The sequence below is a fragment of the Mercenaria mercenaria genome, chromosome 15 (assembly GCF_021730395.1).
Source record: "Mercenaria mercenaria strain notata chromosome 15, MADL_Memer_1, whole genome shotgun sequence".
In the NCBI taxonomy this organism is placed as follows: Eukaryota; Metazoa; Mollusca; class Bivalvia; order Venerida; family Veneridae; genus Mercenaria; species Mercenaria mercenaria.
The window spans coordinates 20,503,149-20,530,935 of NC_069375.1; the positions used below are offsets into that span (position 1 = coordinate 20,503,149).

At 34.4% G+C, this 27,787-nt stretch overlaps 1 protein-coding gene across 2 annotated transcripts; it reads right to left on the bottom strand.

The window, feature by feature from the left end:
- LOC128548952 (uncharacterized) lies at nt 1-27,787 on the bottom strand. 2 transcript variants are annotated; one of them, XM_053524727.1, is made up of 12 exons: nt 27,616-27,787; nt 23,498-23,537; nt 19,379-20,014; nt 18,113-18,205; nt 17,560-17,970; nt 16,830-17,093; nt 12,878-13,141; nt 12,375-12,459; nt 9,838-10,057; nt 5,569-5,787; nt 5,014-5,158; nt 1-2,352 (listed from the first exon to the last, which is right to left on the bottom strand). In XM_053524727.1, exons 3-12 carry the CDS (start codon nt 19,971-19,973, stop codon nt 1,721-1,723), a joined length of 2,928 nt encoding a protein of 975 aa, XP_053380702.1. In that variant the 5' UTR covers nt 19,974-20,014; nt 23,498-23,537; nt 27,616-27,787; the 3' UTR covers nt 1-1,720. The 2 variants fall into 2 exon arrangements, with proteins under 2 accessions (XP_053380702.1, XP_053380701.1); XM_053524726.1 differs by having other exon boundaries at nt 23,390-23,537.

Below are 27,787 nucleotides of genomic sequence, written 5' to 3' on the forward strand. Positions count from 1 at the left end.
CAAAAATCTCGGTTCAACTATTTTCCTGTGTCTGAACAGTATACCTCGAAAAGATTATGAAAACGCCTTTAACAATTGGACTAAAAGACTGAAACTTTGTCTATAACATGGTGGTGAGTATTTTGAAGGATTGAGATAATTATTTTGGCATTGTTTGTTAAGCACTTTTGAAAATTGGCCTAGTTGCATTCATATTTGAACACCCCTCGTATAACTTTTAACTTACAAAAATTAACAAAGTCAAATGTTTTCATCACCAAACATTTATTTCAAACTTGGATATGTCATACTACAGGCTACATCTACAGAACATCAGAAACATGTAATATACATTATTGAAAAAAAGGTATGAGTCATGAAGTAGTGTTCATTTTTAAGCAAAACTAGTGTACATATATTGTTATGGTTATGGTTTTGTTAGATGAAATTTTTATGTTTTTTTCCGATAAATTATAAATGCAGTGTGACAATTCAGGAGAGGATTAATGTGTTATTTTTTATCGGCAGTGGAATTCGTTGGTTCAGAGCCCATTCGGATTTCAATACTGTGTCGTTTTCGGTCATTTTAGCCCATCTTGGTCTACTAGGAAAACAATTCGATTATTGACTTTATAACGGCATTCTCTTTCAATATTTATGACTTTGTTTATACATTGCATAAGTAAGCATTGTGAAACGTTTTAGGTAATAACTTATGGTACTCCTAAGTTCAAAAAAGGAGCAAACTTAAAACAACTTATGAGTTTTTATGAAACGGGCCCCTTATCATTAAAGGTAATGAATTATGTAACACCCTCCGCGTCCCCATGTTCAGGGTCTAGTGGAACTTGATTAAACAGATAAATAGAATGCAGGATCCGCAAGCTCCATGGAATATAGTTCAAGTACACGAAGTTTACGACCTTCACACAGCTTCTCTAAAAAGGAAATTGATTCACACACATGATCACAGGTTAACAAATTGTATATTTGAAGATTGTGATCTTTTCTCGTTACATCTCAAACAATACCCAATTTCCCTTGTAAATGAGTTCTTTATTAAAATTACTAAATTTTCATTGATAAGAGTTATGCTTAATTAAAATACCGGGTCGACAATTACTAAGCACACATAACGCTCATTCAGTAACGTTTTAAAGGCCTTTAAGAATCAAATCGTTTCTGCTATTATTTTGTTTGGCCTACGTTTTATGCCTCTAAAAGGTAATATACGTTTTGGTTTTATTATTTATTTTATGTGATACAAATGAAGGCTGCATACATGATTACTTCTTCATGTTTTTTCGTTATGATCATTTTGTGCATTTCCTTAAATCGAATCAAGTTCATTGTTGTGATATTTTCAGGTCCTTTGGGATCATGGAGTCCATTCAACATATGTGTACTAGATTTCCGCTTAAGTTGATGCTAGAGGACGTGAGAGGTGTTGCACATTTCATTACCTCTTATGAACAGACTCAATTAAATCGAGTCTGCTATTATTCTTCTTGGTTATTTGGCATTTTTTGCTTCCAAAGGATCTTTTTACAGATTTTATTATATCCTTAGCCGCTAGATAAAATCTTATCATAAAATGAGAAAAGTCTATCGTTTTATGAAAACTAACAATATTTTTAAACGTTTACATGCATTATGGTTGTTTGTTTGTGTGTGTACTGACTTGATAGTATATATGTCGTTAGAGCGACTTTAGATCTGAAACTTTGTTTAGATTTTTCCTTTAAAGATGTTTATTCATAAGGATGATTGCTCCTTTCATAACATGTAGAGACGCTTCTTCTGGTTGTTCGATTTCTATGGTGGGAAAGTCTGTTTCTAGTTCTGTATATATTCTTTGTTTTACGTACAGGGATTCCGAAAACCCACCAACTAATATCAACCTTCTTATTTCATATTCATCATGTCGAATTGCATCTTTTAATGCTTTCACAATTTTTGCTACTGGCTCATCAAAAAACTCTTTCAAAAGTTTTGAACCAATTCTCATTTTATCAGTTTTTGCATCAATTTCATTTGACAGTCCTTTCTCTGCAATACATGATTGTAACGTCAGATTCCGCTTTTCAAGAAGACACTCTCCAAGAGAAGCCGGGCACTTAAACGTAATAGAAGGCGCGAGGTCAGCATTTACCTTTCTTTTCCTTATCTCAAACTCGCGGAAGAAGTCCAAGTGATCACGTCCTGCCGAAAGCCTGAATTTGTTAATAACTTCTTCTCCAAAAAGACTTTCAAGAAAGCTTCGAAAAGCTAGGTTCACTGTATTTCCACCTGATTCTTCACACGTTGAAAAGTGCATCTTGCTCCGAAATTCGTCCTCAGTAATTTGATGGACAGATATCTTAGTTGCTTCGCCTGACAAATGGAATACATAAATAATAAGTAACCAAATGTAACACTGAGGAGTTGTGCTTTGGAAATGCATGTAAAAAGTTTACATGTACCGATGTAACGGAAAGATAATGTATAAAACGGCATAGTTCTTGAATGTTCAATTATAATATACAAAAAATCTTAGAACATATATCTACATGTGCTGCTCAGTTTCTTATGTTATAAGACGAAAACCCTTGTCTGTAAATAAAAGAAGTATCTAAATATGGAGGCTGATTTGTGTTATTTCGTTATTTCGTTCTGTCGCAGCGACACAACGACAAACGTCGTGATTGCGCCCCGACGAATGTCACCCCGCCGAATTTCGTACCGCCGAACTTCGTTATTGCGCCCAGATAAACGTCGCCCCGCCAAACGTTGCCCCGCAGCGTCACCCCGCAAAACGTCACTCTGCCGAATATCGCCCCGACAAACGTCGCCCCGCCGAACATCGCCCCGCCAGACGACGTCTTTTTACCTTCTGGTTTGACATGATTGTATTAATTAAATTGAAGAGACAAGATGGTTATAGTTACCAATAGTTATAATCTGTTTGTCAGTGTAGGGATAATACACGTTCTTTTGTGTATTAACGTCTGCAGAAGCCCGCGGGATTGTTTGTGACCGAGACCGAAGGTCCTAGTCACAAACATATCCCAAGGGCTTCTGCAGGCGTTAATACACAAAACAAACGTGTATTGTCGCTATTCTTGCATAAAAAAACATTACACGACGACTAAATGCATTGTTTTCATATGTGATGACTTGACGATTCCGGTACATTTTTTATTTACCATTCTTGTTGCTCTTGGAAACGGTAAACATGTTTTAAATATCCATAACCGGGGCACACATAACAACAACACTACTAAAAGCGTGATTTGAAGGTTTTTTAGCATCTTATTTTTATTTTTAGTTATTACAAACGTTACATTACACAAAATTTGGCATATAACTTAAAAATTTGATTAACAGGAACACAATTATTTTAAGAATAACAACTTTACATTCGAATTATTTTGAGTACGAACAAACAGAGTACGGATGAGTACGAAGCTAGTGACTAGCTTTCGAGGTTTATTATATGAATTATGCGAACAATCAGGTAAAAACAAACCGACTGATACTAACAAAAGTCATTAATATAATACCTAAAAACGGGCAATAGCACAAGTTACACGCGATACTTATTTATTCACAGTTATTTACAATAACTGAACAGACGCTTTGCAAAGGGAGTAAACTCTAAGAGAAGCTAGTGCGTACATTGATGGGGGCAGTACGTTTGGGGTTGGAAACTGATACAGCTAAACATACTATGGATTACATTGTGTCTATAATGCTACAAGAAAAGGTTATTATGGAAGAAACAAGATGCAGATGCCAAATATCAGTCTGCGCAGAAATACATACATACGTCCCTGGCAAAGCATTTCAAAAATAAAAATCATGTATTAATAGCACGTGAATTGCCTTGTTTGCACACGATTTTTCTCCCGTTTATACATGGGCGGATCCAGTGAAAAAAGTAGTTTTTATGCAAGAATGGACAATGAAATTTTTCTTTAGGAAATTGCTCACCCCAACGCCCACCCCCGTCCCCCAACTCCATCCTTCAATCCATTAGTGAGTCCTGGAACCCCTGCCTTACCCTTGCATGATCGTAAGAGGCGACTTATAGGGTCTTAACACTTTGTTTTGCTGTAACTCTGTTATTCCAGCAGGTATGCAAATTTTGATTCCATACCTCATGTTTTTATTTCGATGTAAATGAGATGTGAAACCAAAATTTGTAGTCCTGTTTGGCGCCATATAACCTATACTGTGTTGGTGCGCCGTAAAACCCAAATAAATAAATAAAATTAGTGAGTCTATCAGTGATACCTTTAAAATGACGGGCTTTTTCATGACATATAGATGAAGCGGAATATGCGTCCAAACGTCCGTGCATCCATGCGTCCAAACGTCTTATTTGTGACCAGATTTTTACTTTTCTGTGCATTTCAAAATGCTTAATGCTTGCCTTAGTAGGACGGACTCTCGCCCGCAAATATAAGATCTCTATCTGAAAGGTCAATGTCACACTTGGCTAAGGGGGCTGGGCAAGGGTCATGCTGATAAGAATCTATCTTACTGAGGCAAGCACACAGTACTTTCCGAATGTTCGACAACAAAAGTTAGACGGACGGGCAGGCGCACACACGCTTAATTTATCTATACCTACCAACCTACATATCTATCATACAAAAAAAAATTGTTCATGATGGATTGAATGTCGGGATGAGGGGGTAAGGGTAAGAGCGAGTAATTTCCTCTGGTGACACTTCCTGAAGGACTAACAAATATACCATCACTATTAAATCTAATTAACTTTTATCTCCAATTTTATTTATACTATAATGTCATTTCGGAAGGCGATGGGGTGACCTTTGTCTGGGCGACGTTCGACGGGGCGACGCTTAGCGTGGCATCATTCGACGGGGCGACGTTCGGCGGGGCGACATTTGTCGGTGCGCCATAACGACGTTCGGCGGGGCGCAATTCGGAGGGGCGACGTTCGGCGGGGCAAAATTCGGTGGTGCGACGTTCAGCAAGCCGACATGATAAGGAAAAAGACAAAGGAAGCAACATCGGAAAACAAACCTCCAAGATCAGCTAGTAAGTATGTTAAACCAATAGGGAAATGGTGTACATCTGCAAAGTTGTCTTTATCAATACGTACGAACGTTTCACAATATGTCTTTGCTGCTTCTGGTTCAGAAACTATGCGTATTTTAGATAATCCACCCTAAAATTAAAAAGTGAAACAATTGTGCACGTATGGTGTTGCAATTTTTTCATAAAGATTAAAAGGTTAGGGTAGATTTCTCGGAAGCACAGAGTACAGCCAATCCATCGCAAAGCAGGCCCACCACAAATAGAAAGCAAGTGGAAAATACAGCAGACAGGTTGCTTAAAAATTCAACAACAAGTACATTTTAATTATATACCAAATACAAAAATGGGAACGAGATAGAGAAAGTGATATGATGTTTGGGGAAGAGAATAAAGGCAAGAGTGAAATCCATTTTTATCGTTATACTTGTTTAGTTTTCCGTTATATTTTTCATTCAAAGATAACTAAATCATATTTGTGCATGAATTATCCGCACATCTGTTTTGAAAGTTAAAAATGCTTGTATACAAAACTTTCGATACCTGGCTAGCTGCTTGTTTCATAAACAGAGTTTCATCATCTAGAAATATACCCGGTACAGTAAGTACCCAGTGCACATCCTGCTCATTGTGTTCGTCTTCATGTTTACGTACATCCGTGATTATCGTGTCTTTCATATATCTTATTACATCAGCTATAACTTTCACCGCTGTCATTTCCTTACCAGCGACATCTTTCGATTTTGTAGCTATTGAAACATTCTGAAATATTGAGTCAAACACACATTTATGAGTTGAAACAACTGACCTGTTACAAGAAATACCCTGGATAGACTTCAGAATTATTCTTCATTCAAGCTGTCATGGTTGCACAAGCAGGAAAGAGAGATAATAAAAATTTTCAAACAAATTCATGACATAGCAAAAATCGGAATGACAATTCAAAATCAATAGTCGATATTCAAAATCAACTATTACGTTTGACGTCGTTGGAATGAAATAAAGCCATTACGTGAATGTAGGGATGATACACGTTTTTTTTTGTGTATTAACGTCTGCAGAAGCCCGCGGGATTGTTTGTGACCGAGACCGAAAGTCGAGGTCACAAACATATCCCAAGGGCTTCTGCAGACGTTAATACACAAAACAAACGTGTATTGTCGCTATTCTTGCATAAAAATATATTTCACGACGATTTATGTATTGTTTTCATATGTGATGACTTGACGATTCCGGTACATTTTTATTTATCATTCCAGTTGTTCTTGGAAACGGTAAACATGTCTTAAATATCCGTATCGAGGGCCCGGAAATAAACAACACTATCAAAAGCACATCCTGAAGGTTTTTAAGCGATTTTTTATCTCTCATTATTACAAACATAAAATTACCAATAATTGTTCATATCATTTCACAATTTGGTGTACTCGATCACAATTTTAAGAATGATAACTTTACACTCGAATTATATTGAGTACGGACACGCAGTTGGAGTACGGATGTGTACGAACGTAGTGTCAAGTTTCCAAGCTGTTTATATAAACTCGTCGAGAAATTAGATAAAAACATACTGACTGACACTTACCAATATGAATTTACCAAAATCATAAATATGATACCTAAAAACAAATAATCGCACAGGTAAACACGCGATTCTTTAACATTCACGGTTGTCTACAAAATCTGAATTGACGCAGAATTCTAAAAGGGGAGTAAACAAGGGAAGAAACGTTGGGGGCAGCGCATTTGGCGTTAGTTACTGATACAGTAAAACATTCTATGGTTTAGACTGCATCTTTAATGCTTCAAGAAGAGGTTTTCATGAAAGAAAAAAGACGCAGATACCAGATGTCAATCTGCGCAGAATTACATATACGTCCCTGGGAAAGCATTTCAAAATTAAAAATCGGGTATTAACAGCACGTGAATTGCCTTGTTTGCACACGAGTTTTCTCCCGTTAATACATGGGCGGATCCAGTGAAAAAAGTAGTTTTTATGCAAGAATTTTGATAAATACACTTATGTAATAAAGCTTTAACGTTTACGTCGTTTTAAGTATAGGAGTCATCGGTCGAATTTACTTGAGCTACAATAGGTAAAGAAAGAAGAATTTTGATATTTTAGCAGAAAAAAACTTATATCTGGTAAAAAAGAATTTTACATTTGTGTCTTTCCACACCGTATATATTAAACTCGTTGAAAACAATATTTAATATGCTGGACAGATCCTTGCGTTTTATTATTTTATTCAACTCGTTTAATAAATTCAATATGAAAAGACTCTCATTTAACATCGTCTATGTATTAGTCAAGCTTTCCTCTGTTTTCAATGATTGCAAACGAGGAAATGGGAGTTGGGGCTGAGATTAATCTTAATTGTCAAGTCTTGTTTCCATGTGACTACATCTAGTCTGTCCTTTCCTTGTACAATGTTGACATTTCAAACGCTAAATCATGTATTTTGCAGAGTTTTGAGATTGCAATCTCTGCCATAAATGTTGTGTGCATTGCAAAAAGAGGTTTATATAGGTATCTCGCAGTTTTATTGCGTTAACATACTTTCAAAGTTTTTATTAATCGAATAATGTCATTATTAACACGTAATTATGCTAAAGTTTGCCTTATATATAATTTAATGTTAAGCCCTCCTGTGACATTTTAAAGCACAACGGGTTAGTTGACAATCTAATACTTCACTTTAAATAGCATTGCCCGGCGATAATTTCAGTGGATACTGCAGACTTTATATGAAAATAAGAACAAAAGAATGAATTAGAAACAAGAGAGAAACAAAGTATATAATGCCAAAATAAAAAAAGAACCTGGACTTATGTAAGTATCACTACAAAATGATCACATTTTCAACCAGTCATCCCCTGCTCCAGCAAGCCAATTACTCACTTAACTTCGTATATCTTTTATCTTAAAAGAAAATGTTACTGACTGTTTATTTACATACTAGTGAAAACAAAAACGCGAAAATATTGTGCGGTACTTATACTCTAAGAGCGAATTTGAAACTCAGATTTTAACATTATAGATAGTTTAGGTTTACTTATTATGGTGACATATTTCTGCCAACTGCATAGTCACTTATTTATAGAGAGTTTTCTCTATAAATGTCACATATCCAGTTATTAAGTAGCATGTGGAAAAGTTTCGTTTATCTAGATAATACTCTTCCTGTTAGTGCCCACTGCTGGCACGACCTATTTGCATAAATAAATGGATATTCGCATGAACAAGTGGATATTGTAAATTGCTATGTGGGACGTAATTTCCGCCTGTTGAGTTTATCTGTACGGACAATGTAGCGTAGTCTAATGTTTTATATTCGTATGTATAACTTATTCAAATTTTGACTGATGCTGATTCTTGTTATCATAACATAACTGACTGACTGACGAAATCAAAATATCTAGTTAACCTAAGTGATCATGTGGATTGCAGTAGTGGTCTCTTACAGGCCGTTTTGTACATGTCCTGTTAGTTTGTCCAGTTTTTTTGCATTACCGATGTAAATATTTATTAGATTTAATCATAACAAGAATGTACTTCATTATATACGATTTGAAGCTCTCGCCGCAGGACATACATCCACTATTCAACGTCTTTCAATAAAATGAAATTCTTCATTGGCACAGTAGCGATTCAAAAACGTCACAAACATATTCATATTTTCCTAAAATTATTTAGGAGAAAATAAACCAACCAAAATACCTTCTTCCCTATTGCCTTCTTTCATAGTACCTTCTTGTCATGTATAACAGATTTCTACTAATTTACTTCAAATATAAGCCCGCCCGCTTAGCTCAGTAGGGACAGCGTCGGTCTACGGATCGCGGGGTCGTGAGTTCGATCCCCGGGCGGGGCGTATATTCTCCGTAACGATTTGATAAAAGACATTGTGCCTGAAACCATTCGTCCTCTACCTCTGATAATTCATGTGGGGAAGTTGGCATTTAGTTGCGGAGAACAGGTTTGTACTGGTACAGAATCCAGGAACACTGGTTAGGTTAATTGCCGTTACATGGCTGAAATACTGTTGAAAAACGGCGTTAAACCCAAAACATACAAATACTTCAAATATAACGATAAACTTATCTTTGCATCTTCATATGCTCTTTAAAATATGATATTTATCTTTATTAACCGTTTTATTTTTGTTATCCACTAAAACAAAGATGTTTAGGCAAACATTCTGTTAGGGGAAGTCTTATGTTGGTACCACAGCTACGCCCGATGTATAACCGCCCATTGTGTATCAATAGTGTTAAAACACGGTTTTACTATAATTTATTTCTTAAGTGCGTACATTATGCGCGCTATTTCTTTCCTTTGAACATCATATTTTGAGAATTGTCCTTTCTTGAATATATTAACACTTTGCAAAATTACTTCGAGCCGTTTTACCGAAAATTAGACGAGTGTGACATTTTTCCACAGATCTAAAAATTAAAAAACTTCGTTTTTCTTTCTTTTTTCCAGCATTTTACTTTCAAAGGAAACAGATACTATCTAGCAACCATTGCATTTTTGTTTCACTTATTTGGATGCAAGTTTCATTATTGTAGCTTAAGAAATGAATATATGAGAGAAAATAAACTTATTTTATATCTCTTTAATTTTGCGTAAAATTCAGACGTAAATGACCATGTTTGCGACATCACAAGTACACAGGCTTGCTAATAACCAAGAAAGTAATAACACATTTCTATCGAACATAAAATCACCTTTTACAAGTTTTCAAATTATATGTGGGTTGTTAAGAATTGCAAAGTGCAATCATCCCTTAATTCTTAAATACCTACCGCATTGCGACTGATTTCCTTTGTAAAGTTTGGAAAAAAATACCAATCTTGGTTGCATTTTTTTGCTAGAAGCTCTTCATACTTCTCTTCTGCGTCAAAACCGAACGCAGAAAAGTTTCCATTCCCGTCGAATAGGGCAGCTGTAGGTTCTTTATAACATTCCATATTTGTTATACCTTCCAGTACCCTAACACTTGTGTAAATTTTCGTTGGCTTATCACTGTAATAAAAGATCAGTAAATATTTAACCATTTACAGTTTAAAATAGAAGAAAATGCGTAATGTTTAATCTATACTAAACATAATGCATTTTGTCTGAACGAAGGTCTGGCGATCTGACAGTATTCAGTAGCTTTCTCCTGGCTATTAAATTGAACAGGCAGTACAAAATTATATATGATACAGTTTGCATATGCGGAAGACACTACTGGATGCACATACCATTAAACATGGTTTAAAACCCTGTAAAAATCCATTAAAATAGGACAAACCGTTAATTATCCCCATTAATTCTTGCATCACTTTATTTAACAGGTTTCACAATATTAATGGGTTACATGTTAAAATACCATTAAAACACCCATTTTTGACAATGAATCATGCCATCAAAAATTTAGTTTGGTAGCTAAAATAGTTAATGGCTTTGAACAAATAGTGAAGTTCTGTATATTTTGAATTTAACAGGATTATCCATGGCCCTTAAATTTGATTTAATGCCCATTAAATGTTCAGGTTGTGTACGATTTCATTTAAGAGTAAACTTAATGGCCCTTAACAGCAATGTAATGCCCATTAAATCCTACATTCTGTAAAATGTGATTCGTATATATTCTCTTTTTGGTTTTTGGCTTTATCTCCTATTGAATGCTTATAATTCCGGTCTCATATTGTTCTAAAATGGACTTTAATCACAATAAATACATACTACGCACACATCGTCTATAATATATCATGATGTTATATTTAGTTGCATTAAAGTTATTTCCCCTTGATGCAGTTACGCCATTTTTTTTCAAATGTTTGCCGAATTGTGTTCCTACAAAAAGTCGGATTTATTTCAATGAAAGTCGGATGAAAACGTATTAATTTATTTGATAACATCAATCTACAATATTTTGGTAAGGGTAAAACCGTATTGATGCATGCCACTTTTTCTGTTCTTTGTTTTTCTTGTCCAAATAATCAGCATTTGTATAAGAAAATGGGTGGGGTAAGGAATTTACATTATAGAATGTGTTCAGACTAGTTTAGATTTTCAAATTTTCCAATCCTTGAGTAGAAACTAAGGTTTATAGAGAAGTGAACAGTACACATAATTGTGAAGATTTACAGTCTGATCTAAATTTATTTTGGGCATAGGCAGATCAATCGCTTCTTCGTTTCAATGAATCAAAGAGTGTGGTACGCTTGATTGGAGATGGGAGAAGCTACTTGTGATGCAATCTTTCAAACATTTGGTCTTAGCTGTTTAAGTGCATGCACGTGAGCACAAAGTACTGAAGTAGAGCTAAATTGTGATTGCCCATTGTGCGCTGAAATTGTCATCAACAGTTGCTTTATGAATACACCTGATGCCTAATGTCTGTACCAATAAAACCTTGGTCTGATAGCAAATTTTCATGGCCTTTAACTTGATATACAATCAAAATATTATGAACCCATTAAAATTGAATCTGACATATTTAATGAGACCATTAATCAATTTTTTAATAATTAACGGCCATTAACAGAGTATTAAAAAAGTTAATGGCCCCATTAGTTCTAACTAATTACTGTGGAATTAAGGGGTACTTTTTTAATGGCACATTAATGTCATGCCAATTAAAAAATGTTCATGGAGTTTTAAGGAGCCTAGTAACTTATTTTAATGGTTTATTTTAAGCAGCTTTTCATGGCCATCAAAGTCATTTTTAATGTATGGCATTAAAACTATGGTCATGAAAATCCCATTAAACAGTAAGAAGTAATGGGTGAATTTAATGGTGACCTGTTAAAACTCTGTTAAAAACGTTTGAAAAAATTAAGGCCAATTTCATGACCCTTTTAATGGCATGTGCATCCAGTAGTGAGACAAACAATTCTTTTTTTCTCCATTGCGTTATTTAACAGGTATATTTGTTTGTAAAATTCCAATCCTTTTCCGGAAGATGGAATAAGGTGGTATTGAAGATGTTTTATATGGAAAGTGTATGAGCTGGTAATTAATGCAACATCTTGTGCCTTAATATCTTTTTGTCAATATTTCAAACTCAGCTGATGTGTCACCAGTCTAGAGTCAAACGGTGCTAGGAACATTTGGTAGTGGGGAAGTATTTATTTGATTTATTGTTTTCTTTAGTTTTAAACACACCGTTTATTACCGAATATCTAAGGGTTTGAGATAAGATAACATAAAACATTGTACCAATTTGTCTTTGTATCTGACTTACTGAGCCTTTTAGGTATCCCAGCCTGCTCTTTTTGAATGAAAACGCACGTAATATAAAAAAGTACAAGGCCGCTCCCAGTAATATGATATAAAGAGTAATTTAGCGTACCTAAATGACCATGCCCATCCTGCATATGAGGTCCCGAAGTCGATGCAACCTGCTATTGGTCTCCGCAGTTCTTTCATTTTAACATCTTTAATGAAAAAAAAAATCAATAAATGAAAATACAGTTATATTACTTATAGAAAATCACCTCACATTTTGTATCTCTATTTTGTTAACATCAGTGATATCTTCTTAAAATTTACAATCAGAAATACACTAAGTGTTTCCTTAAAACAGTCATGCATGCTCTGAATTAAAAAAGGTTTCTACAGATCATTAAAGAAGGCTAACAACTTCGGGACACATCGAAAGAAACTTGTGAAATACTTCAAGGCATTAGTTTTTTCAGATGATTATATTACTTTTGAATATAAAAATTTCATACATCTTTGGTGACCAGTTTCGAAGTTATGGCAGAAGCCTTCGTATTTACCGAATTACCCTTGTAGGAGCTAAAATATCATGCGTGTCATAATACTCCTTAACAACTACTCATAAACATCTACCAGTGTCTGCTGCCTCAGTTGATTTCAGTGGTTCGTGTAACATTTCATTCTTTGCTGCATCGTTTGCTCTTGAAGTATCATGTTCAAGTTGTACTTGTTCCTTTGGATCATCCTGTTTGTCCTGGCTGTCCAAATCTTCTTTTTCCGTTATATGCATAGATGCAGACACAGACAATTCGTCAGAAACACATCCGTCTTTGCCATCGGATAGAACTAACATGTGCTGTTTTTCTTTAGTAGAAATCTCTGAAGGTAGTTCTGGTACTGATATTAAATTATTAATAAAGATTAAAACAGGAGATAAAACAAAACTCGTAATTAATGTTATAACTTCAAATGAAATGTATAACATCTTTCATAAAGAAAGCTAATGTGAAACTAGAACTTTTAGATGTTGATACTATAACAAACTAAAATCATCAAATGTAGCTTGATCTATAACACTTGTCATGATCGAGATCCAGTATAGATTTTCCGGATTCCGGTATAGATATCCAAGATGGTAGGCGATAACATACGCAAAATGTTCGACTGTGCTTTTTTAGGCACAATGCTCGTTATTATCAAAGTTTATATGATTACATTTTTGATTGCATGTATACGCTTGTGTTGTCATTTAGTACTGTTAAAGTAAACTTGTATGAAGTATGCTGATTCTTCAATCGAGAGCCGTTTTAGAATCGTTTTCTTCTATTTCTGTATATTTTTAAATGAAAAAAAAATGACATCGTATGAGTTTTCAGGTGGGCAACGGTTCAGGTGGGCAACGGTATAAACCGTGGATATGGTCTACATTCGCGTCAATTTATTAATGTGCCCTATAATGTTTCAAAGTAAGCTGTACATCACATTCATTTTCGTAGACTTCGCAACGGGATAAAGTGAATGATGTAAATGAATTATTTCTACAACGGCAAAACAATACAAAGACGTTTATCACTAACCTTAATATGGCAATGATGCTTGTCAGAAATGTTTGATATTGATGACCTCAGAAAAATCAAGCATTTACGCGTTCTATGGGGTGAACCATTTAGCAAATGATTTATGTCCATGCTCCTAAATATCGAAACTATTGAAATATGAATGGTGTTTGCATGTATTACAACAACAAACAAGAGCTACGCAAAGCGTGGTAATATACGCCTGAAGTTCTAGGTTAGAGGAAGAGGGAGTACAATTCATAGATTTTTTGTGTTTGTATGGGAGCGGTGTTGTAATGTGGCAGTGTGTGTTTGTGAAGCGGGGGTCGTAGTTCGAGGGTATGAGCGGCAGCGGTAATGGAATACTAGGGCACAAGAATTTGAAAGAGACATTTTCCTTTACTATATTTTGGGGTAGTGGGTGGGGAAGGGGTGATCGTAATGTGCGTGCGTGAATTCCAGTCTGTGGTTGCTGAGAAATACTCCCGACAAGGAAAGCGCTACTGTTGAATAACCATGGAGCAATAATTCACTGATTCTCACCGGAACATGGCATGAAGATGGTATACGCACTTCTTCTTTGGAGAGAAGCATCCAACGGCTGTTCGCTGAATTCCTGCAAGTGGTTACTCCGGACAATTAATTTTGCTATAGTACACTAATGTTGAAAACTCAAAGGGCAATAACTCATTGAAAAGTCATTAGACTGGAACATGAAGAAAATATGCGCATTTCCTCTTGGGTGTATAGCTTCCTATGAATGCTGAAAAATACTCCGGAAAAGAATGGCGCTATAGTTTATTAATGTTGATAAATCAAAGGGCAATAACTCAGTGAATCATCTTTGGACTGGAAAATTTAAGATAATATGCCATATCCTCTTTAAAATGAAGCCCCCTGTAAAATTCCGCTAAATTCCAGTGACTTGTTGCTTAGGAATACCCCGGACAAGACATTGTGCTGTAGTATACTCATGCTGAAGTATCATAGGGCAATGACTGAGTGACAATCATCGGACCGGTACACGATAAAGATGCGCATCTCCTTTTGAAAGAAAAGTGTCCTACGAAATTGCACACAATTCCAGTTTCAGTTGCAGCTTAAAAGTATTCCGGACAAGAATTTCGAGACGGTCGTACGGACAGACGAAACGCTGACATATATGCTTCTCCTTCGAAGAGCAGAAAAAGCAAATTTATAAATGCATTATGTGGAAATCTAGTAACATGTACTAATTGCTCAGGGAATATATATAAACGTAAATGGTCAATCGCAAAAGTGTCAAAAAATCCATCATATAGACAATTAACATTTCAAGACGACATGCTAGGCATGATTTAACTGGTTTGTATCTTTAAGATGGTGTGACTGCACTCTTCTTATATAAATTATTTCGGTTTAATCCCATATTGCGGAAATAAGAGTACTTTTGCATTACTTAAAAAGCATTCAGCAACTAAAGACATAAATAAATCAATTAATGCGTTTAAATTAAAACTTACACCTCACATTGATACAAGGCATTAATCATCTCAAGTTTACTGGATATGTATGTGTTTTTGTCACTTCAGCATTTTGTTTCAGGATGTTTATGACACTAGGAAACAATAACACGAATCTTATTTGATATGTAATAACTAGCTTATTTTTATATCAATGTAAATTGCCTTGTATGGTTACAAACAATATGTCATCTATCACGACATCATTTTATTTAAGGCTCATAACGCCTTTGTTTATCATGTGGCTGCCACATTTTTTGTTACCAGGATAAAATATGTAAATTTCTTGTTAAATTTCATTTTTAATAATTGTTTTATCTAATAATTGTCAAAGGTTTGAATACTGATTAACATAGTAGAAAGTTCTATCACAAACGTTGTTTCTGATTACCTCCCTTTAAGGCTTTAGCTTTATAAATTCATGTAAAGTATTGAATATATTGCTTTTCTGCACCATGTAATTATACATATCATCTATTTCGATCGCTGTTCCAATTGCCTTTAACATGAAACTTTAAGCGTCATGGGACTTTAACGATACTGTCGAACATATGCTAGCGTAATCCAAATAATAGGTCGTTTATGGACTCCGTGATTACTTTTGACTGTCACTATCCCGCCACATCCAAACTTTTAATAGGAAATTCCAAATGAAATTCATTTTGAACGTTTTCTGGTACATTTACGATGTATTTGTTATGATTACATCACTAATAATCGATTTATGTGGACATTAAAGCATGCAATTGTCCAGCTGACCTTTTTTGTTTTTCGTGTTTGTGTTATTTTCTGCAGTATAATGTCATCGTCGGACCGCTGTGTATTGACATCGGTGATGAATTGATATTGCTATTTCATTTTGTCCCAACTTACTCTCAAGAATCAAAATTTGAGCTAATAAAGAACTACTCCAAATTAAAAACTCAGCGTCACATTACCACTACACATTGGCAAGCTAGTTGGCTTCAAAGATACTAAATGCATGCATGCAATAAAAATAACTACATAAGTTTGGATAACGACAGTATTGAGCCATGGTCTGTTGTGAATAAATAAAATATTCAAGAAAATAAAACATATCTTGTACTTTATTACCGTTCGGCATCTTATCTATACCTCTAACAGAAACGGGAAAATCTACATAGAATCTCGACCATGACAGTAAATATAGAATAATTTCATTTTATTCGTTCTGATTTTGTTATAAGGGCAAAGTTTCCTTAGCATGTCTTTCGACGTATTACTGACCAGCTGTCGTCAAACATCCCTGATATTTATTCATCGTAATGGAAATATTTCAAAATTCAAAATTATAAAAATCAGCATATGTAGAGCTTTATCTAATTTTCATATAAGAATATGCACAAAAAGATAAAACTGTAAGATATCATTTGGTGGAAATCTTTCAATTCGTGTCATGACTACAAAACTTTGATAATATTACTAATGGTTTTAGTTTAACGTTATCTGAAGCTTCATTTCAGGACCTGCATTTAGGTCAAAATCGCTCCTTCTGTAATCAATTACCAGTATGATCTGTCCCACATGATTTTGAGGGTTCGAGTAATTTTGCTTCCGTTGGTTCGTCGTTTTCACTTGGTGGTATATGTTCATGCTGTTCGGATTCCTGAGAGCTAGTGTGTTGTTTCATGTACTGTTCCATTCCATCTTTTCTTTGAGTAGGAAACGTTTCTGGTACAGACAATGCAGAAACGGTTCGGGTTTTTCCATTGCTTTGCGGATTCTGGTGCTGTTTTTCTTTAATAGAAACACACTTCTCCAAGTCTACAGCTACAAAACATTAAAATAGGTATAAAGTTACACCGTGAATAAAGTTTCCATATGTTTAATGTAGCTTTGTAATGAGTGAATTATTCTGATTTCGAATGAAACTAAATTCTATAAATATTTGGTCACACCACAGCATCAACAGACATATAATCAAAGTGTTGCTTAGTACAATGCGAGAAAGAATTGTCGTTAGTCTGTGGTGGGCAAGCTCCAGTTCATTCTTGATGACATTCTCAGGGGATTTTACACGTGTTAATGATCGTTTAAATGAATGAAGATGAGCGTAATTACTGCATGTGGTGAAAAAGTGGAGACTTATGAAAACGATCATAGTTATGAGTATGTAATGTCTGGTGACATTACCTGAGATAATTAATAAACTGAAATAAAACCCTGTTTACCATTTAGATGTTTATCACAAAATAAAAAAGCATGAATATAAAAAAGCATGAATGTATATAATTACCAATCCTTGACAAAATGTTCCAAAATTCATCTTTGTACACGGTCATTTCAAGAGAAGTATCTTCAAAGCCCTCACATCTTCTGACCGCTGATTGAAGTGCCTGCAGGTTTTCGTCAAGAATACCGTTAATGTAGTCCCGAAATAGTATTAATAAGGCCACAAGTGAAATGCATCGTATATGTAATACAACGCACTCTACTTCTGCCTTATATACTCGTCTTCCGTTGCTTAAAAATATCATGCATGTTTCGTATACGGCTTCTTTCATGTTATGTCGGTACTCGTTAGACAGCTCTTTGAAATCGTCATATTTTTCATAAATGACGTCGTTAAAAATATCTCTCATGTGATTGGAGATGACAACTGCCTTATCTCTACTGCAGTTTTTGACGGTAATTTTAATTCCAATGTCTGAAACATAAAATATGTTTATTACTTGCAACTTATCAATACAGAAATAAAGACTATGTACATATATTGTAGTAATAATATTTGACTCACCGTTATTGCTAAGAAATACTTTAATTTGCTATTAGGTCTGTTATGTTTTTACCTGGAACTTCCATCGTCTCGTTTTCTGATGTTAATGTTGGCTCAATTTTCTGAAGAAGTTCAATAGTAGTTTCCAATTTCTTTTCTGTAGACTCTGGTAAATCAAACATGAGACAAAATGTAAAATGACTGATACAATAAAGGAGTACTTTGCTGTTATCTGTTAATGTTATGTTATTTGAAAGTAATACAATTTTATTTTACATGGAAAACAATAATGAAATAAAAAGTTTTATTCATGTTTGATCAAGATATTCCAAAATAGAAATTGTAATGTCCTATATCAATATTCAAAAATTACTTTTAAGCTTCAAATATGTAAAAATTATTTCAGAAATAATAAGTTCCAAGTGTAGTTTATCGTAGAATAACCCGTGTTTTGAGTTCTTATGCGTAAGAATATATCACGAAGGCCGAAGGCCTGGGTGATATATTGTTTAACATATGAACGAAAAATCAGACTTGGGAACTTGTTATTTTGATTCTAACACGACATATTAGTACCAACAGTGTTAGAAAAAGTTGTATTATATTGTAACTGCTTTTTACGATATGAACTACACTTCGTACTTCGCACCTGGATCGTTCTCTACATAGAATATGACGTCACTACTCTGGACGCGCATTGGTTATCGCAATACAACCGTTGACTGATTTTCTCCTATGTTTATATAAGTTATTTGCTGGTCGCGTTAGAATAATGAAATAAATATAATTTTAGTTTAAATGAAAAAATACTTTAAATTCTAGTAGTGGCATATAAAATGTACAAGTATAAAAGTATTTAAAATCTTTAGAAAATCTCGCTTAATAAGAAAGAGCTAATAATAGCAATCAAACGAAATTCATTTTTTCCCTTTAACTACTGTATTCAAATGCTCGTTTTATAGAACAATTCAACGCTATAAAAGCCACTAATTATGAAAAATCGTGAAAGTATAAGTCAAGTCGATAAGTGGTCCTGTCAAAATGTGATTATCCAATGAAGTCGGTGAAGTCGGTGACTGAAATTAGTTTATTTCGAAAACGAACAGTGGAACGTTATTTTGTCAGCTTTTCTCCAAGAAATGTAGCATACGCAAACCAGGTCAACAAACTGTCAAACATTTACATAATTTACGAAAGCTCATTACATTTTTGAAAATGTATAATACTTCAGGGAAAATTGATCATTCATCGTCTAATCTAGCTAAGATATCTTTTAAAGAACACTATTGCATCTATCTATGCGAAATTTGGCTGCTTTCAGGGCTCAAGTAATACTGACCGTCAAAGTTTTCCGACTTTTCAAGAACATTCCGCGTTTCTTCATGTGTTGTATGATGTTTTGTACTTGCGTTCTGCAAAATTGATCCGTCTTCTATTCGCTTATTCATTTCTTCAATGTCCATTGCGAGGCGGTCATCACCTATTTCACAGAGACATTTCTCCAAAATAACAGAAACTTTAGTTTTTAAGTGATCAAATTTGCTTTCACTTATATCTGTGCTGCTCAAATGCACAAGCTTATTTCTGAGTTTTCTCAGTTGTTCAAGATACATTCGTATTTGCTTTCCTAGATCACAAATCTCCAACAAGATGAAAATTGTCGCATTCAAGTCCCATTTAGCGAAGTCTGTAGGGCTATAATCTGCAGGAAAATACAGCCATTCGTTACTTCTACCTGCTCGGTATCCAAGTATCTTCTGCTGGTTCTGTTTTAGAAATGCATCGACCTTCCCGTCCCCAGGATTCTGTCCCGTTAGTAACAACTCATCTATACGTTTCTCAGCAAGGGCTTTTACTACTTTTGTTCCACCGTTATAGACCATACATGTAAGTATGGAATGGTTCGATGTACTAGTTATGTTCGACGTTGCCATGTGACTTCTTTTTCATCTAACCAGGTTATAGAATCATCTCTCTAATGAAGAAAACGGAACGTCTATATACTTATGCAATAAAATATAAGAAAACACTAAAAAGCTTATGTATATATGTATATATAACTGCATAATAGAGCAATTCAGTATTTTGGACATTCGTTAGAAAATCAAGATTGATTGCAAGCCTGTTTGAAATCTAATCATTAAATGCATCTTGCATATAATGTATCAGGGTAAAAAGTAAGCAATAATCTTATAGCTCTTAGATCTTCCTACATAAGCTATATAATGCTAATAATACTGAATAACACAAACGTGAGTTCGATCCTCACGCGGAGCGTATGTTCTCCGTCACGATTTGATAAAAGACATTTTGTCTGAAATCATTTGTCCTGTACCTCTGATTCATGTAGGAAAGTTGGCAGTTACTTGCGGAGCACAGGTTTGTATTGGTACAGAATGCAGGAGCACTGGTCGCCATTTCATGACTAGAATACTGTTGAAAAACGGCGTTAAACCCAAAACATAAAAATCTATACGAAGAGAAGATACTTTTGAAGCAAAGAATGCAACGATGCAAAATAATGGCAGACTCTTTATAATAAGGTCTGTTCGTAAAAATTGATAATCAAAGCCTTGATAGGACTGACGGTCAGTGCTTATTGAGTATTATTTTAACGGAAACAATCTGAAGAATCAACATTTCATTGTGCTTTCACCGGTCATGATTTGAACATTGTTGGTAGATGTCCACTAGACATTAGTACATGCCAAATATCTTAGTTCTGTGCATTGTAGTTCAAGTCAAGAGGATTTTTAAATGGTTTCCCTATTCAACTCTATGTAAAACTTAAGTTTGCCGAAGGGCGGGGCCAATTTCAACGCTTACCCTAATCTAAACCCTAAACCGTTGCCCTAACCCTAACCCTAGAGTGGAGTGATTCAGAATATTTCGAATGTTAATACAAAGTTCCTAATTATTCGAAAATCCGTGGCGGTTTGTTTTTATTGTTTAAAACAGTAGCCATACAGTTGCTCACACACTCACACAATACCAAAATTATGAAAATTAATATGGAAGTATTTTGTTTACCGTCCATAATATTTCTGTGATGCGGTCACTTTGAAATAGAAGGAAAACTTTAATGATGCGAGGTTGAAACTTGGTAGTTGATTTAGTGATATAGCCAGAAGCTCAAGCACTGGCTAAAAAGTGCAACATCACTCACGGACCTTTGCATCGGCTTAAGCGGAGCTCCATTATGCATTCACTTTGAACAGATTCTATAATCACTGTTAATTTAAGACTTGTAAAATGGATATGCTTCTTCTTTCAGGCAAACGTCAACTTCTTCAATGCTCAAATTGATTTCTTTCAAATGTAGTTATTATAAATAAGAAAACAACCTTTAAAGTGATTTGGCGAGTACCATTATAAACACTTACGTAGTTTGTGCTGTGTATAAAGATTTAGATTTGACTGTGTTGGTTATTATTTGAAGTCATACAGACGAGATTTAGATGTCCCTTTTACAATACTCTTATAATATCTACTAGAGATTTGAACGGTTGTTGTAAAATATAGATAGTTAATATTGTGGTATAAATGTGAACACATGTTCCTTTAGTAAATAATTTATTATTGCCTAATATTTTGTTGTTGTTGTTGTTGGATTTAACGTCGCACCGACATATGATAGGTCATATGGCGACTTTCCAGCTTTTAAAGGTGGAGAAAGACCCCAGGTACCCCTCCATGCATTATTTCATGACGAGCGGGCACCCGGGTAGAACCACCGACCTTCCGTAAGCCAGCTGGGTGGCTTCTTCACATGAAGAATTCAACGCCCCGAGTGAGGCTCGAATCCACATCGATGAGGGGCAAATGATTTGAAGTCAGCGACCTTAACCACTCGGCCACGAAGGCCCCCATTGCCTAATATAAAAGAATTTTTGTTGTATAAGTAATGGTCCTGTTAAGTCTTTTGTAATGTTTCAAATCATTCGTTTTGGTGTCTGATGTACGTATATGCATTCAATATTTATAGACACCGTAAGTAAAATATGTTCAAGTTTGCACTAAGCGTTAGTAGTCCATTTTTTCCAGTGCATTCTTTTCAAAATAAAGATCGTTCCAAAGATATAAATGAACGAACAAAGAAATGAATTCAGCAAGCATATAAACACACCTATTAAAAACCGATCATTAAATATTTGAAATGGGTATAATGTTGTACGGGTATTGTATGGATTATGTTCGATACCATTCAATTCTTTAATTTCTTGAAATAGCCTAAATGCAAATCAATAACTTTACAACTTAACCAATGTTTCTTACAAATGCTAAAATATCTAAGTGAATAGTCGTATTTGCGTTATTATTGAAATGTTTTAGATAACAAGCTATTTATTTGTAAATCAATTGTAGATTTTACTTCATCTGAGAAACATATGAGTATTTAGAACGTTTTCATCATCAAACCATTAACTACAACATAAAAAAACGGCAAGAAAAACACGATCAAGTGACATCTTCCTATCTACCATAAACCCTAAACTCATGAAAAGAGACATAGCAAAGAGGCGCACTTCAAGAACGGCAAGAATTATGTACATACCTCACTATATATGATAGATTTCTTTGATGCGTTTGCAATAGTGCCCTATTATGAAGGTTGTCATACATAGATAAAAGGTAAGTCAATTTGGCCATTCGCGACTTAGTCCTTGGAAGCCGCCATTTGCAACGGGGAGCTAAAGTGAGTAAGAGATGTTCATTTTTATTTCATACTTTTTATAGTGGCTAGGTGACCGGAACTAGAGCTTAACTTTTCCTTGAGAGGTCGGTAAACGATTAATGATTTCTTTGACATCAAATAGCACAGGATTTCTACAGGAAATGACGCAATTCTTAACATTGTCTTACAACATTGTCACCCTGTCTCCAAAGACACATTATTGGCAGTCAATCTGGCTAAGAACTATTAAACATTCGTTTTGTGCAATTTAGGTCTTGGTTATTATTGCAAAATGCGTCAAAAAGAAGTCGCGCAACCGTTCTTTGAGCATGGTGAGGTTCAAAAGATGTTGAACTGTCCAGATGTATAGCGCCTTAAAAATTGTGACCCTTTACAGGAATAAAGGATGGTAAACATGTGGCGGTTTTATACACATGTTCCAAATTATGTTAACATAGCTTTTATACAATCTTGTAAAAACATGTAAAAACGAATTCCATTTAAACTTTAAATGAGAAGTTAAAATAAGAAGCACAGTTTGCGACATAGTGAAGTTGAAACAATCTGTCTTAAGTTATATAAGTTAAACAAATACATTGTTATGATGTTTATGACAGCAACAATTGAGTTACAAAACCGTTTAATACATAAAATAGCTCAATAAAGATATCTTACCTTAATTAAAAATCTAAAAGATAATAGCTAAAACGAAACTGATCGTTGTTGACTTTTCCCCCCTTACTCTTACTTTTATCAAAAACACCGTTTATACCAACCACTCACAACAATGAAGTCTTTCAAGCATTCCATCGACTGCCAAAACCTGTTTTGACAAAATACAAAATTAGTAAACTATTCAGGCGTTTGTGAATATCCATAAAGTATTAGCGATAATTGTCATGATCAGAGATTTAGAATTCCGGTAGTAATGCAATACCCCAAACTTACTTTTTTCCAAAGGAGTGTTTACATGTTTATTCGGTAAGATTGTTTGACCAAAATTACACCAGATTATCATTCTGTGTATTTGCTTTGTTAGCTTGTGGCAATTTCTTTGTAAGAAATGTATTATAATTTTTCCACATCTTTAAAAGGTCAAAACTGACCAAATTTCTCTGACATGTGTTTTTGAGTATGCATTTACTAACTGGCAATACCAGTGAAATATAACTTACACCGTATCTTTTATAGTTGCCCTTTTTGCAGAAGGCGAACAGCAAAGACAGCGAGCAATAATTTTACATGTATCAACAGGATTTCAATCGATAGGAAGTGACATTAACATACTTAAGAAATTTCTGCATGACAAAAAGTCATTAGGATTCGCTGTCAACCAGTATAATGACTAAGATCAACAGTCATTCTTTCATTCCAATGATTCCTAGACGTAACGGTCATTGTTTACTGTCTCTATTTAATGTCATTCAAAATTAAACTATTCGGTTTATCATACTCGTAAAATATCGTTTCATAAATGTCGGTTTTATGGTTTAGAGATTTAAGGTAAAACTCTAAAATGTTTAAAATAAACTATTAAATGTTAATATTTGTTATTTTGGTGTAAATGCAAACACCAGCCTCTGTATTTACCTAACTCGTTACAAATATAAAAGTATTCAGGGTGACTTCCCTAGCTTGTGTAAGTACTTAACTTAATGGTGCTGTTTGGTCTATTGCAATGATTCGATTCAAGCTATTTTGTTATGTCTTGAAAATATGGATTAATGAATAAAGAGATCCATTCAGCAAACAAATAAACTCACCCATTTAAAACCAATCTTTTATTAATTTGAAAATGGTATAAATTTGTATGGATATTTTATCGATATTGTCCTATGACGTTCAAAAATTTCATTTCTTACATGCAAATCATTAACTGTAGGAAATAAACCATTAAAAGTCGCTTAAAAACGATGAGATAATTGTCTATGAAAAAGCAGACGGGGTTTATTATTTTCTAAGTATTGCTTTCGATGCATCTGAAGGATCGATTTATACAAAATTAGAAAGTAAAGAATTTCATATTTAAGTCATTTGTGTGCTGTTATAGGGATTTTCGGATTTCGTTATCTGCAAATCATGAAATGCGATATGCTTTATATAACTTCTTAGTTTACAAAATAATGTATGATGCGTTTGATGGAGATCCTAAGGGGTTTTAAATCATTAAAAGTCACAAATCATGACCTAATTAATGACCATATTTGGGTCTATATTTTTATGTAGCATGCGATATAGATGACAGTTACTACTGGCGGTCTAGAAGGTGTTTATGCACTTTTATCGTTCTAAAGGTAGTTCAAATCTATCAAATAAATCTAAATGCATATTCTTGCATAAAACCTTTGTTTTTTGCCGATTTCATGCATGCACAAACCGGGAAAAACGTGTACAAACAAGGAGATTCTCGTGAGCACGCGCTGTTGGTGAACGTTTTGAATATGCTGTTGTGGGTCCAACGTAAGCAAATTATGGATCCCAAATCAATTTTGGCCGAAGTCGAAAGGTCCGAGATTTATGAAATCTTTTAATCTGCATTTTTATTAAAAATATCATTTTTCAACCTAACTTTACTTTAACTTGTAATAACTGCTACCTCTCTAGATACGCGACTGCATTGACGTTCCGTATTATTGTATTATTACGCGTATTTGACTCAAAGTAAGTTTACACGCCGCGATTTAATCTCTGAAAATGATAGCTAAACATTTACAAAAATACAATTTCGTTTTCCAAATTAATATGAGTCGAGAAAGTTGACATGCTTACTTTAAATCTTACACTAAAACTTTTAAAAAATGTTTGTGTCTACTTTACACATCTATGCAGTCTACTGATGTAGTGATGGTGTGTAATGTAAAGCATAAACATGACGAAGCGTTAAGTTTGAAGGATTTTTCCATAGTTAATGAACATTTGATGAATAGAAGGTATTTATTATATATTTTTCAATTTATTTGTAGATCTCACCAACCATGTTTGAGTTTATAAATCCAATCTATGTTGATTATATCGATGTTGGAAAAATTCAAATTTTTGTGTTTATCAAACCTTGATTGCGATGGGTTGGGGTGCAAAGCAAAATTTTCTACGTTATAGGCCTAGAGATTTCATTTTTAACGATATGAAGAATAAATGTATCGATACCAATTTCTATTAAACGATAATGTTTACATTTAAAAAGCGTAAGGGACAGACTATTAATTTAAACCAAGCAGAATTGTGTTCTGTCGGCACCTCACCTGCAAATTGTGTAAAGACAGGATGCCGTGTATGCCCTATTCTCATAATTCCGAGCCTCTAAAGCTAAAGTTCCTACGGATATAATGGAAAAAGGGGGAGTCATACTTAGAAATTACCCAGTCAAGAATGTCCGTTTGATATAAAATATGCACTGTTTCTGTAGGCCCTGGAAATGCATAAATAAAACATGTGTCCATAACAACCTGAAACGGCCGACTTCGATCGGCTGATGTCAGCTAAATAGTCTTGTTTTTCGATATTTCCAGCACGTTAGTTGTGTTTTATGCAAAAATAGCGATAGCACACGTTTGTTTCGTGAAACAACACCTGCAGAATCCCTCGGGCTCGTGCACCAACCAATCCCTTGGGATTCTGCAGATGTTGTAACACAAAAAAAACGTGCGTTAACCCTACATTTTCATCACTATAAATAAGGTAACCAGCTGATGGTTTCTTGTACTTAATTCGTACTAATGAGCAGTTTATATAAATATAAGTGAAATAAAAAAGGCAAACCAAAATATTTTATTAATCCTTTTTCAATTTCAAACAAAAAGCATTTACATTTTCAAAAAATATTTTAAGTATAGTATGTTTTCGACGGCCTTATTGGTGGCCAATATGATTTTGAGGATTGTACACCATGGATAGCCGATGGCATCAAACTGATCTGACAAGTAATGATCCTCGTCAACATTTTGGTATGTAACTTAGCTTATGCTCATAGCATTTGCGTAGACGACTTCATCCCTTCTGTACCTCTAAGCTATACAATAGCAAATGACTGTATTACTTAAACACTGTTGGTCAAAAATGTTAGAACTATCCCAGTGAGATTTATTTACATATGCTAGAAAAAATGTTTTTTATTAAAATAATAACTGTTTTAATCAGTCGTAGATTTTACTGTATCTCAGAAGAATAAGGGTTATTGTGTTAACACATAAGCATGAGTATTAGCACCAGCACATCGATGCAAATGCATAACATGTAGACGTGCAACAGTTTTGCAAACACAGTGTGGTAAAAAGGATGTTTAACTGTTTAGACATGTAGCTTCTTTACATGCCTTTTTTCTATAATACAACGGACCTTGCATGTGGATGACCCTTTTTGTAGTAACATGCACTTTTAAATTACTGTTTAGTTTTTTAGTAAAACAACGCTTTCTTTAAATGACTTTGTGATGTCCGTTTTCGTGTAAAAATGGGGTCCATTAAAGGTTAAACAAGAAGCAGTCCGAGAAAAGAACAATTCACGTTAAATGAGATAAAATTGACGTTAAAAAGCCGTATCGCAAGATAAATTAACCCTTATCATGCTGGACACAATTAATTCTGCCAAGTTGGTGACCATGCAGTCTGATCGTGATCTGCAGAGTTCGCCATTCAGTCAGTATCTTTTGTATGCATCTCTTTGTAACTGTTAATGGTATTGTCCAAAATGAAACAGGGACAAGTTCATTACAGAAATTTAGCATGGTAAGGGTTAAATACTTGTACTTACTTGTTAAGAAACAAAATGTACAAATAGTTTGATATATTATATCTTTGAAATCTAATGAAGACAGAAAATTCGTTAATATGATATTTAGGAAAAACAGAATTATGTGGTCTTTTAAGTTTTAATGTAAAACTAGCACAGTAATGATATCTTACCTTTAATTTATACTAAATCAGATAATAGCTAAAACTTTGTACTGACTTTATTTGTATCCTTTCACTTGCTTTAGCATGTTTAGATAAAAGTATTTTTTAAGATACAATTTACGATCAAGTCCTATCCTACATTCCAGTGAATGCTTAAACCTGCTATGACAAAATACCAAGT